This window comes from Peromyscus californicus, unplaced genomic scaffold, assembly GCF_007827085.1.
Source record: "Peromyscus californicus insignis strain IS unplaced genomic scaffold, ASM782708v3 Scaffold_19__1_contigs__length_69161282, whole genome shotgun sequence".
Classification (NCBI taxonomy): domain Eukaryota; kingdom Metazoa; phylum Chordata; class Mammalia; order Rodentia; family Cricetidae; genus Peromyscus; species Peromyscus californicus.
Window position 1 is genome coordinate 4,975,676 of NW_026294491.1, and position 13,153 is coordinate 4,988,828.

At 54.9% G+C, this 13,153-nt stretch overlaps 1 protein-coding gene across 4 annotated transcripts in view; it reads left to right on the forward strand.

Annotated features, from left to right (window-relative positions):
- Positions 1 to 13,153, forward strand: part of Ppard (peroxisome proliferator activated receptor delta) — a 77,858-nt gene extending 64,705 nt beyond the window's left edge. For 3 of the 4 annotated variants that reach the window (XM_052744405.1, XM_052744407.1, XM_052744406.1), the window contains exons 4-8: positions 7,457 to 7,611; positions 8,400 to 8,538; positions 9,806 to 10,008; positions 10,114 to 10,564; positions 11,196 to 13,153. In XM_052744405.1, the coding sequence (XP_052600365.1) occupies positions 7,457 to 7,611; positions 8,400 to 8,538; positions 9,806 to 10,008; positions 10,114 to 10,564; positions 11,196 to 11,443 (1,196 nt within the window). In that variant the 3' untranslated portion in view covers positions 11,444 to 13,153. The remainder of the gene's footprint in view (positions 1 to 7,456; positions 7,612 to 8,399; positions 8,539 to 9,805; positions 10,009 to 10,113; positions 10,565 to 11,195) is intronic. The other variant, XM_052744408.1, reaches the window with a different exon arrangement.

Below are 13,153 nucleotides of genomic sequence, written 5' to 3' on the forward strand. Positions count from 1 at the left end.
TCAGAGTCACCTGCCTCTGCGTCCCGATTGCTAGATTTAAGGTGTACGCTACTATGCTGAATTTTGTGGTTTTTTTGGTTTTTTTTTTTTGTCTTTTGAGACAGGGTTTCTCTATGTATCCCTGGCTGTCTTAGAACTCACTCTGTAGATCAGGCTGGCCTCAAACTTACAGAGATCCCCCTACCTCTGCTTCCAGAGTGCTGGGATTAAAGGCGTGCACCACCACTGCCTGCCTCCCCCCAAAAAAAATGTTTCTAAGGGTAAGGTAGAGCCAGGCCTGGTGGCTCACACCTGTAATCCCAGTACTTGGGAGCTGGAGCAGGAGAATCACAAGTTCCAGGCCAGCCTGTTTCAGCAAAAAGCCCGAAAACCTTATGTATCATAGAAGATGCCAGACAGTGCAGACCGAAGGGCTAAAGGGGTTGAGGGAGAATCCTGAGTGGGGTGAGGAGTGTCCTTCATAAGACACAGCCTGCCCTGCGCGTCTTCCTCAGCAACCGTGCGTGACTTTCCTAACTTAAAAAACTCAGCCCAGCCGGGCGGTGGTGGCGCACGCCTTTAATCCCAGCACTCGGGAGGCAGAGCCAGGCGGATCTCTGTGAGTTCGAGGCCAGCCTGGGCTACCAAGTGAGTTCCAGGAAAGGCACAAAGCTACACAGAGAAACCCTGTCTCGAAAAACCAAAAAAAAAAAAAAAAAAAAAAAAAACTCAGCCCAAAGTTAAAAGAGGTAAGTTGACCAGGCATGGGGGAGCACGCCTTTATTCCAGCACATCGGAGGCAGAAGCAGACAGAGCTCTGTGAGCTCAGGACAGCCTGGTCTGCATAGTGAGACCCTGTAGGGAGGGCGCCTACAGCAGAGCAGGGACCCCAGGGGGCCCTGCGGGCTATGGCCGTCACCTCGGCCCCTATTGTCAGTCTCCTCACGTGCCTGCTACACCTCTCTGTTCCTGTTCGTCCCATCTTGTGCCCTTAACTCTGTAGCTTTTGCCTCAGAGGCCCTTCGGGGACCCTGAAGGACCCCCGAAACTGAGAGAAGGCTGCAAGGCTCCAGTCCCTGCGCTGTGCTCATACTCAGTTTCCTAGTCTGAGTCGGCACCTGTCACCATCCTGTCCCCATGAGGCAGGCAGTCCTGCTCACACTAGCACACAGCAACAAGGAAGTACATGGCCAACCCCCCCCCCCGAAGCTGGTGGTCACACCCCACCTCTCCTGCCCCCCCCCCCCCGCTTCATGGCAGCCCACGCACAAGAGGAACAGGGAAGTAAAGCTGCTCTCCTCTTGCCTGTGTTCCTTTCCTTGGCAGCACTTGGTGAGTGTTCAGGGCCAGGCTGCATGCCAGAACAGAGAGGTGAACAGGGCTGAAGACCAGCCCAGAGGAGCCCAAAGTCCAGGCAAATGGGACAACAATCAAGAAACCACCCATCTAGCTGGATGCACACTCCTTTAATCCCACAAGAGATAGACAGACCTGAGTTCCAGGACAGCCAGGGCTACACAGAGAAACCCTGACTCAAAAACAAACCAAAACAACAACAACAACAAAAAAAAAAAATAGAAGAGCCAGGTGGTGGTGGCGCAGGCCTTTAATCCCAGCACTCAGGAGGCAGAGCCAGGTGGATTTCTGAATTCGAGGCCAGCCTGGTCTACAGAGCGAGACCCAGGATAGGCACCAAAACTACACAGAGAAACCCTGTCTCGAAAAAAAAATTTCTTTAAATAAAAAGACTAGAAGAACCCAGTCTCAGGTTCTCTTAGAACACACCCTGATGTGGGAGCGATGATGGGCACTGGCAGCAAGTAAGTAGCCAAGCTGCCCGTGTGCCACCTCATGGATGTGACAGCAGCATGCGCCCAGCCCCGAGGCAAGATATGCAGGAGAACCTTCCACCCCGTGAGAACATGGGATAAGTCAATAGTGTATGTTTGCTGAGCTTGTACTCAAAGACGGCAAGACTGGTACCCACATGGGGTTTACACGGAATGACCTCATGTCATCCTCAGTGGTGATCTTGCTATGCTGTTTTTCATAATAATACTATTGTTTGACATAAAAACATGCCCATGGGTTGCAGTAAAATACACAGCTCCAGGAGTTGCATGGTTCTATTTTGATCCCCACATTGCTGACCCCCTAGTCAGGGGGTCCCAGATAGAGAGAACCAATAAAGGTTTTGTTTTTGTTTCTCTCTCTGTGTGTCTCTCTGTCTCTGTTTCTATCCCTCTCTGTCTCTCTTGTCTCTCTGTCTCTGTGTGTGTGTGTGTGTGTGAGAAGAACTGGCTCACACAGTTACAGGTACCCAGTCCTGACTCTGCAGGCCAGGTTACAGTCACCAGGAAGCATCTCAAGTATGGAGATGGTGGAGGTGGGTCCCCTCTTCCAGTCATTTCTCTTAAAGCCTTACCTGTTGGATGAGGGCCCCTTACAGTATGAAGAGGAACTCATTAATCAGATCTCCTGATTTAAACGTTAATCACATCTTTATCTTTTTTTTTTTTTTTTGAGACTGAATCTCTCTATGTAGTCCTGGCTATTCTGGAACTCATTACGTAAACCAGATTGACTTCAAACTCACAGAGACCCGTCTGCCTCTGCCTCCCGAGTGCTGGGATTAAAATCTAGACTGGCTTTTGAACGGAAGCCTGGCTGTCGTGGCTCAGCCACATCTGCATGGAAAGCCATCCCAGCAGCTGTCTGAAGCGTCAGCCTCAGTGAAGAAAGAAATGACCTGTTGTGTGGGGGGCACAAAGCCTGACTTGAAGGGCTATTTGGAGGTTTTACATGAAATGAAGTGCCTGGTAGAGTCCTAGAGCACAGTGAGTGTGCAAGTCCACACTCTGCAGGCAGTCCCAACCCTAACTGCAGAGTAACTGTAAACACCACCAATTGTCTACCTCACCGACAATGAAATGAAACAAGCCAGGCATGGTAGCACTTGGGAGGCTGAGGCAGGAGCAGCACCGTGAGTTCAAGACTAGTCTGGGCTACTTAATTAGACCCTGTCTCAAACACACAAACAATCCAAAAGACCCCTGCTGTTAGGTGGGGCCTGGCAAAGCTGCTGGCCCTTTTCCTGTCCCTCCTGGCAGGAGTAGGCCCTTGGGAGTGTCCGGGGCACCGGGGCAGGCGTCTGAGCCGGCTGCTGATGTATCAGGTGAGCAAGGGCACCTCCTGAGAGCAGCAGGGGAAAGCTGAGTCAAGTGTCAGCTTTCCATCACTGTGACAAAATCTGACTGAGACAACTTTAAACAAGAAAGGTCCAGCCGGGCGGTGGTGGCGCAAACCTTTAATCCCAGCACTCTGGAGGCAGAGGCAGGTGGATCTCAGTGAGTTCGAGGCCAGCCTGGTTTACAGAGTAAGTTCCAAGACAGCCAGGACTACACAGAGAAATCCTGGAGGGAGAGAGGAGTAGGGGAGGTTTTATTTAGGATGACAGTTTTGGAGGTTCCAGCTGCAGTTAGCCGACCCCATTGCATTTGGGTCTATTGTGGCAGAGAGCTGCCCACCTGTGGGCATCCTAAATGAAACCTCCCCCTCCGCCCACTTCTCTCTCCCTCATGCCTCTCAAAGGCTCACCTCCAGTGACCCACTAGGTCCCACCTCCCGTTAGCTCCTCAGGCTGGATATCAAGCTTGGAACACATGAGCCTTTAGGGAACATTCGGAATCCATCCTATGCCAGCCATGTACCTCTATGCCTGCAAACCCAGCACTCAGGAGGAGGCTGAAGCTAGAGGAGTCTGAGTTCCAGGCTAACCTGGGCTACAGTGGGAGACCCTGTCTCAAAAAAAGAGAAGTGGTTGGATCTCTGTGGGTTCGAGGCCAGCCTGATCTACAGCAAGAGTTCCAGGATGGTCAGGGCTACACAGAGAAACCTATCTAGAAAAACAGAGAGAGAGAGAGAGAGAGAGAGAGAGAGAGAGAGAGAGAGAGAGAGAGAGAAAAGAGGCTGAGGATACAGCTCAGTTGGTAGAGCTTTTGCCGAGCATGCTCAGGCCTTGGGTGTGGTCCTAGCACATGGGGGGGGGGGGGGGTGTGGGCTGACACAGCAGAATCAGAGCTTCAAGGCCATGGGCTGAGGAGCTGACTGCCACACATGCAGGGGAACCTGAGTTCAGATACTTAGCAGTCACATAAAGAACTAGGCAGGGGCCAGTGAGTTGGCTCTAAAGGTGAAGGTGTTTGCTGCCAAGCTTGGCTCCCTGAGTTCAATCCTGGGATCCACGTAGTGGAAGGAGAGAACAGACTCCTGCAAGTTGCCCTCTGACCCCTGTATATGCATGATCTCCTCACTCACAAGATAAATAAATTAAAATACAATAAAAATTTAGAACTAGAGACTAAAGAGATGGTTGCACAGTTAAAATCACTTGCTGGCCTTGTAGACCCAGACTTGGTTCCCAGCATCCACATGGTGGCTCATAACCATCTGTAACTCCAGATTTGGGTAATCTAATGCACTCTTCTGTCTTCCATGGGCACTGTATGCAGGCAAAACACCCATACACATATATCTAAAAAAAAAAAAAAAAAACTTGAAATACTTTGGAATTAAAAATATATCTAGCCGGGCGGTGGTGGCGCACGCCTTTAATCCCAGCACTTGGGAGGCAGAGGCAGGCGGATCTCTGTGAGTTCGAGGCCAGCCTGGTCTACAAAGCGAGTCCTAGGAAAGGCGCAAAGCTACACAGAGAAACCCTGTCTCGAAAAACCAAAAAAAAAAAAAAATATATATATATGTATATATATATCTGAGGAGGGCTGGAGAGATGACTCGGGGATTAAGGGCACTGGCTGCTCTTCCAGAGGACCCTTGTTCAATTCCCAGCACCCACATGACAGCTCCCAACTGTCTGTAACTCCTGTTCCAGAGGATCTGATGCCCTCTTCTGGATTCTACAGGCACTGCACACACATGCTGCACAGATACGCATACAGGAAAAACAACACCCACACACATAAAATAAAGAATTAAAAAAAAAATCTGGGCATGCTAGTCTGACCTATAACCCTACTGATAGGGGTTACAGCATTACCAGTGAGGAAGGACCCTTGGGCTCACTGGTCAGTCAACCTCACCAGGCAGTGAGCTCCAGGTTTGGTGAGAGACCATGTGTCGAAAAACAGTAGAAGCTGGGTGTGTTGGCACATGCCTTTAATCCCAGCACTTGGGAGACAGAGGCAGGAGGATCTCTGTGAGTTCTAGGCCAGCTTGATCTACAGATCAAATTCCAGGACAGCCAGGGCTACACAGAGAAACCCCTTCTCAAGAAAAAAGAAAAAGAAACCACGGTGGAGAGATGGAGGAAGACAGACAGACAGACAGGCGTGCACATGTGTGCACACACACACAGGTGATCAAGGCCATCTGCAGCCACATAGTGAGTTCAAGACTAGCCTGGATCACATGAGCCACTATCTTAAAAAAGTAAGAAAGAGCTGGGCGGAGGTGGCGCACACCTTTAATCCTGGCACTCAGGAGGCAGAAACAGGCAGATCTCTGAGTTTGAGGCCAGCCTGGTCTACAGAGCGAGATCCAGGACAGCAGGGCTACAGAGAAACCCTGTCTCAAAAAACACCAGAGAGAGAGAAAGAGGGAGAGAGGGAGAGAGAGAGGGAAGGAAAAATCGAGAAAAGACGAGATCCAAGCGGGCGGGCAGTGTCCACACAGCAAGCCCAGCCTTTTGTAGCCTTGGCCTGAGGTGCTCGGGACAGTGTTCCTTGTGAAGAAAGGTCTCAGAGAATCCCGCCACCCGTTCGATCATCACCCATCTGCTGCACCTCTGACCAGGAGGTCATGGAGAAGAGTGGGACCTGGTGCCTGAGACAGTGTCATGCTTTTGGGTGGGATATCATGGTGATATGAGGACAGATCCTTAAGCCAAGTGGTCAGCCAGGAAGAAATGGAGCTGTTGTTTTTGGAAAAGCCACCCACACACCATTTCTGTTTGCCCAATACACGTGCACTCACATGACGCTGTCCCTCAGGTCCTGCTTCTCTAGCCTTGTGTATCAACTATAGACAGCCTGTGGTGTGCTAAACAGGTCCCAGGCCAAGGCGGTCCGCCCATTCACCACCTGCTGAGCTGGGCCTGTTTCTCTCAGGCAGTAATTCCCCTGGACCCTCACTCACTCTGGGTATCTCAGGTAGCTAGTAGGATCTGGTTACCTTGGCTGCTTACAGGGATCTGGAGGTCTTGGGACACGCCCCCCCCCCCCCCAAGCCAGAGATGAATGAGGGGAGATGAGAGCCTGTGCCGGTCCGTCCTGGCCCCACATGCAGAGAAGGAACTGGTGTGGAGAATGCAGATCCCTGGGAGCTCTGGAGGTTCCCATGAGTGTGGTGCCCACAGCTTCTCGGCTTTGGGCTTCAGTGTGCCCTGCCCTCACACCTGATGGGTGGTGCCCACACATGAACACACAGGACCCGCCCCCATCAGATGGTGACGGACTACTAAGAAGCCCAAAGCTGCTTTACCCTCAAACAGCTTGCCAGAGAAGATGAGGGGTCCACTCTCCTCATCTGCGGGCCAGAGGGCATTTACACCTTTGGAATAACAGCCATTGGGAATTAGGGTACCTGGCCATTTACAAGCTTATGTCACCCTCCTCAACCTCAGCAGCCTGGAAGGCTGCAGCCTCCCATGGTGTCTCTGCTGTCTGAGTCCCTTGCTGTGGCCAGAGTGGGGTCCTAGGAACAGACCTGGAGAGGAGGAACTTGGCCTGTGAGAGGCAGGTGGGGGGCTGGGGGACTGGTCTGGGTAGGTCACGTGGCTTGGGTCTTTCTCTTGCTTGCTTGACTGTCACTGTCTCTGAAGAGGAGTCTGCAGTCCCAGGAGAGAGCCCAGGCGTGCAGGAGGACGGGCAGTGCTGTGGAGCCGGGTGACCCGCCCAAGGCAGAGACTATTGTCACATCCCTAAGTCTCAAAGCAGATTCAGAAGAGCCTGTGGTTCTGACAGTCATGTGACGGCGGATTCATCCCGAAGCTGCAGTGACAGCCTCCACTGTCCTCGCCAACTTTAAACCCTCAGCCCAAACCTCTGCCTGTCAGCACAGGGCAAGTCAGCACCCCTGGAATCCACAGAGACTAGCACTCCTGTGTGGGGTCTGCCCCCCCCCCCAGTTTCCGACAGATACATTCCATCCCACGGTCACCCGGGATTGCTGTTTGTTGACCCCAAAGCCCCACCAAGCCCACTCCTCTCCCAGGCAAGGAGGCTGTAAGGGGCAGCTACATTGCCTGCCATGCTCACACTCTGGGGAAGACTTGGCCCACCTTCCCAGCAGAGCTGCCCTTGACCCTATGCTCCCTCCAGGTGAAGAAACTGGCCTCTGGAAGCTGCTGCCCAGGTCACACAGCCCTGGGGAGCTGAGCTCTGGGCTGCAGCTCCTCCTCCTGCCTGCCTCTTAGGCCGGGTAGCTGATGTCCAATTGCCGCCCTGTCCTGTATCCACAGACCTCTCCCAGAATTCCTCTCCTTCCTCCCTGCTGGACCAGCTGCAGATAGGCTGTGATGGGGCCTCAGGCGGCAGCCTCAACATGGAGTGCCGGGTGTGCGGGGACAAGGCCTCGGGCTTCCACTACGGGGTCCACGCATGTGAGGGGTGTAAGGTACGGACTGAGGAGCACAGGGTTCCGCCCGCCTCGGGAGGGCGGGTGGAGGCGGGCGGCGCTCAAAATACCTCTAGCAAAACTTTCCATTCCTTACAGCCCTGAGCTCTGGGTCATTCAGACACCTGCCTGCTGACCCAGCTACCCACTCGGTCTCTGTGGGTGGCCAGATTGGGCTCCAGAAGGCAGGCAGGAGAGTGACCTTGGGCTGAGTGTCTATTTGTATATTTGAAGTTGGTTTCCAGTGCCTCGTGCCTTTTTTTTTTTTCTTTTTTAGAGACAGGGTTTCTCTGTGTAGTTTTAGTGCCTGTCCTGGATCTCACTCTGTAGAACAGGCTGGCTTCAAACTCACAGAGATCCACCTGCCTCTGCCTCCTGAGTGCTGGGATTAAAATTGTGTGCCACTATACCTAGCCCTTAAATTTTTTTTTAAGGATACTTTTCCTTCCTTTTTAAAAACAAAAACAAAAACAAAACCCTGGGACTGGAGCGATGTCTTGGTGGGCACCGGCTGCTCTTGCAGAGCACTGGGGTTTGGTTCCCAGCACCCACGTGGTAGGTGTCTGTAACTCCAGTCTCAGGAGCTCTGGCCCCCGCCCCCCTTTCCGGCCTCCACGGGTACTGAACACGTGGCACACAGACTCACACGCAGGCAGGACACCCATACACAGGAATAAAAGTTAATCCATTCAGTGTCCTGTCCCCCCAGATCTCAGCCTTTTTTTGGGCCTTCCCTGCCGCTGGGCCCTCCACGGCAGCACGGGCCCCTCACGTCCCTGGTCCCCCAGGGTTTCTTCCGCCGGACAATCCGCATGAAGCTGGAGTACGAGAGGTGTGACCGGAGCTGTAAGATCCAGAAGAAGAACCGGAACAAGTGCCAGTACTGCCGCTTCCAGAAGTGCCTGGCGCTCGGCATGTCGCACAATGGTGAGAGGCCGGCCAGGCACCTCAGGGTGGCGGCACAGCCTAACCCGGGGCTCCCGTGTTGTCAGAGAGTGCCCAGCTCCTGCGCCTGGCACAGATGAGGGTGTGGACGCGGCTGCTGACTGCTGGTGTAGACGCCGGGTCTCAGAACCGCAGACCGTGAGGCCCGGGCGGTCACCGGCTCTCTGTGCCCCGGGCTCACCTGCTCCCCACCCTCGAGCCTGACAAAGCATGCGAAGCCGAGGCCAGGGCTTCCTCAGTCTGTCATTGCTGGGAGTGGGCAGGAGCCAGGAAGTGGCCATGGGTGGCAGCTGCCAGGACCCAGGTGGGAATTTCTTCGTGGTTAGACACTCCCAGGAGACTGAGCCGTCCTTTCCTCGGGCTTCCAAGAACGGGGTAGCCTCCTGCTTACACCCTGCGGTGGCTAGCCACTGGAGCACACACAGCATCTTCAGGCCATCTCTGGCTCCTCCTGAGTGTGGGTGCCAGTGGGTCTGAGGCTCATCTGCAGCTGCGCTGGTGCTGTTCCATCGCAGGATCACAGGGAGCCCTAGGAAGCCGCGGGCAAACTGAACCCTTCCTTCATGCTTTCCGACAGAAGCCAGGGCCAACTTCACTGTTCAGGCTGTAACTATGTGTGTGAGAGTGCGTGTGTGCGTGCGCACGTGTGCCAGTGTACATGCATGTGTGTGGAGGCCAGAGGTCATCTCAGGTACCATCCACCTCTTTTGTGAACCAGTCTTTCGTTAGCTGGGAGCTCCTGGAAACACCTGTTGGCCTCCTCATACCCAGCTCTTTTTCACATGAGATCTGTGGCCTCCGGTCCTCAGGCTTGCCACAGAAGGACTTTACCAACTGAGTTATCGCCCCAGCCCATGGCTCTGGGTTCTGGCTGCTTCTTGTGAATGCCCCTCATTAGTCTAGTAAGTTTAAGGACCTCCACTTTTCCTGACCCACAAAGACGGTGAAAGGACAAGTCACATGATAGGAAGGAGATGCATGGGGCTCAGATGTGGCCCTGGTCACCAAAGGCTGTCTTTCTGGCTGCCACGCCATGCCAGCCCCCAGCCAAGTCAGCAAAGGTTCTCAGGGAGTCGGGCCCCTGGGCTGCCTCAACACTGCTCCCTTGCTGACTCTGGGGCCTTTGAGGGTCCCAGGCCCCCAAAGGATGGTTCCTCTTCACCTGTATACCTGAGGAGAAGGGAAGGAAGGAGAGGTGCAGGCCCCTGCCTGCTAGCTCCTTCATGACTAGCCCTCAACCCCGGTACAGCCATCCGCTTCGGACGGATGCCAGAGGCCGAGAAGAGAAAGCTGGTAGCAGGGCTGACAGCCAGTGAGGGGTGCCAGCACAACCCACAGCTGGCCGACCTGAAGGCCTTCTCCAAGCACATCTACAACGCCTACCTGAAAAACTTCAACATGACCAAAAAGAAGGCCCGGAGCATCCTCACCGGCAAGTCCAGCCACAACGCAGTGAGTGCCACTGGCCAGCCTGGGCTCCGAGGTGGGGTTCAGGGGACACGAGGGCGGGCTCCCTCCCCTTCCCCAGGCCTGGCTTCTGATGGGGCTGGTTTTCAGCCCTTTGTCATCCACGACATCGAGACACTGTGGCAGGCGGAGAAGGGCCTGGTGTGGAAGCAGCTGGTGAACGGGCTGCCGCCCTACAAGGAGATCAGCGTGCACGTCTTCTACCGCTGCCAGTGCACCACGGTGGAGACGGTCCGGGAGCTCACCGAGTTCGCCAAGAGCATCCCCAGCTTCAGCAGCCTCTTCCTCAACGACCAGGTGACCCTCCTCAAGTACGGCGTGCACGAGGCCATCTTCGCCATGCTGGCCTCCATCGTCAACAAGGACGGGCTGCTGGTGGCCAATGGCAGCGGCTTCGTCACCCACGAGTTCCTGCGCAGCCTCCGCAAGCCCTTCAGTGACATCATTGAGCCCAAGTTTGAGTTTGCTGTCAAGTTCAACGCGCTGGAACTGGACGACAGTGACCTGGCGCTCTTCATTGCGGCCATCATTCTGTGTGGAGGTGAGGGGACCCAGCGACCTCCGACAGTGTAGCACAGAACACGTGTGCAGGACCAGCTGTTAAACAGACAGAGGTGCAGAGAAAGATGTTGACCTTGCCGGGATATAGCTCGGTGGTAGAGTGCTGGTCTGGCAGGCGGGAGGCCCTGAGTTCAATCCCCAGTCCTGGGGAGTGGGGGAGAGAAATACACCAGGATGTTAAAGGCTGTTCTTTATGGGTGGTAGAGACATTTCCTTATTACTTTTGCATTTTTCTAGTCCACTGTAACACACAGGTAAGCCTGCTCACCCACAAGGGCACGGAGCTCACTTCAGGCCAGATCCATCTAGTTTATAACTCATTTGCTCCTCACAGCAGCCTGGGCTAAGGACACTGAAGCCCAGAACCACAGAGACAGGATCTGAGTCTGGGTACCAGGTGTCCTAGCCAGGAAACACAGGCCTGCAGATCAGGAAAAACAACTGGTCAGAAAGAGAAGATGGGTGGAGAGCAGGGGTGGGGACTGGAGTGCCCGGGGGTGGGGCCGGTGACAGGGCAGGGCTTGGACCTGTCCTGGACAAAGAGATCCCTGAGTGGGATAGGAGGCTAGGAGGCTCCTCTGCCCTGCCACTCAAACCCCTTGTCCCCACAGACCGGCCAGGCCTCATGAATGTGCCACAGGTGGAGGCCATCCAGGACACCATTCTGCGGGCTCTGGAGGTCCACCTGCAGGTCAACCACCCTGACAGCCCGTACCTCTTCCCCAAGCTGCTGCAGAAGATGGCTGACCTGCGGCAGCTGGTCACTGAGCATGCCCAGATGATGCAGTGGCTAAAGAAGACAGAGAGCGAGACCTTGCTGCATCCCCTGCTCCAGGAGATCTACAAGGACATGTACTGAGGCCGCGGCCCGGGCCTCCCGCAGGCCCCAGCTGGGCCCATGGCGCTGTTCTGAGGACCAGCGCACAAGCACTGGGCACAACACTCCAGACTCCCACCCTCCCTGCCTTCTGCCCACCTCTCCCCAGCACTTCCTGTTCTCGCTGTTCCTCGGTACCCTGCCCTTCCACCTTGCCTTCTGTAGCATCTCCCTCCAGCCTGTCCCCCTGTCTGTCCAACTCATGTCAGTGAGACAGTTGGTATGCTGTCTCTCCATCAGCCCACCTTCCCGGGAGCAGTGGGGCCTGCACCTGCCCGGCCCTGCCTTGCCTCTGTTTCCCTCTTCAAAGACTTGAGCCATCCAAAGAAACACTAAGGTCTGAGCCCAGCTTTCTGAGAAGCTTGACTGGGGCTGAGTGCTGCCCTAGCCTGTGGTCACCTCACCATCACAGGGTTCTTCCTGCAGAAGAGAGTAGGCAAGGAATGTGGGCTGGGAGACAGATTTCTCTTCTAGGCTGTCTCCTCAGCCCAAGGCGCCCCGCCCCAACTCTGGCACCCTCCATTCTCCTTGCCAGTGTTCTAGGCCATTATCACTGATGCCCCTTGTGCTGCCCTGGGGATACCCCCTCCAGATGGGGTTCCACACCCCATTGAAGAGGAGGAGGGTAGAAGTTGGCCAGAAGGAACAGCACACTTAGTTCTGATGCCAGGACTCGGGTTCGGGTCCCGGGTTAGAGGTCAGACAACCCTCCATCAGTACCCCCACTGGCCTCACCCTGTAGCAGCATTCAGACTGGCAGAACCCTGCAGGAGAAACTGGACCATGGCTGCTCTTTCCTTTACCCCAGAGACGCTGGCACACCTGCCCCCGGCAACTGCCTCACCGTAACCAGGACACTGGCTCACCTCTTGGTCACCATAGGGCCCCGCCCTGCCCTCCCCAAGGTGGCTGGGAGACAGCTGTGGCCCTGTCCCTAGGGTTGGTGACCTGTGAGTAGGCAGAGGTGTCCTGCCACGTTGCCCCTGCCAGCTCACAGGCGGAGTTGCCTGGGCTTCTCCGACCTGTCCCCTCTCACATTCACACACCCCAGCAGCTCTATGGCCTTCTCTTTTTTGCCTGGCTGGTCACCAGCTCCCAGCTGCAGCCTCAAGTGGCCTGAGGCTTGCTGGGTGCTCCCATCCTCGGCCCAGCCCCCTCCAGGATCTCCTGAGACCAAGAGCTGAGCCCAGCCTAGCAGAGCCAAGGCCCATCCTGCCCAGGCCCACAGGGAGTCAGCAGCCAGGCTCTCAGAGTAAAGCATTGGAAGCCTGGGCTTCAAGCCCTGATGGCCCAGATCCATCTGGTCCTTTGTCCCCAGGGCCTTAACTGTTAGACTACAGCTCTGGAGGGAAGTGACTTGGAGAGGGACAGCCCAATGAATGTTCCTGCCAATGCAGTGACCTTCTGTTGCCAGATTCTCCCTGCTAGCACGTACCCTGTCCCCACCCCCACTGATCAGGTCTTGGGGTGTTCCCTGTGGGGCCCAGGCTGTGAACGGAGCTGCATTCCCTGACCCACCCTGTCCCTCACCCCCACCCAGGTCTGGTGCTGAGGATGCAGCTCCTCTCAGGGTCTGAAGTCTCCAAAACTGAAATGTATATTTTTGCTAGGAGCCCCAGCTTCCTGTGTTTTTAATATAAATAGTGTATACAGACTGACAGAACTTTAAATAAATGGGAATTAAGTATTTAA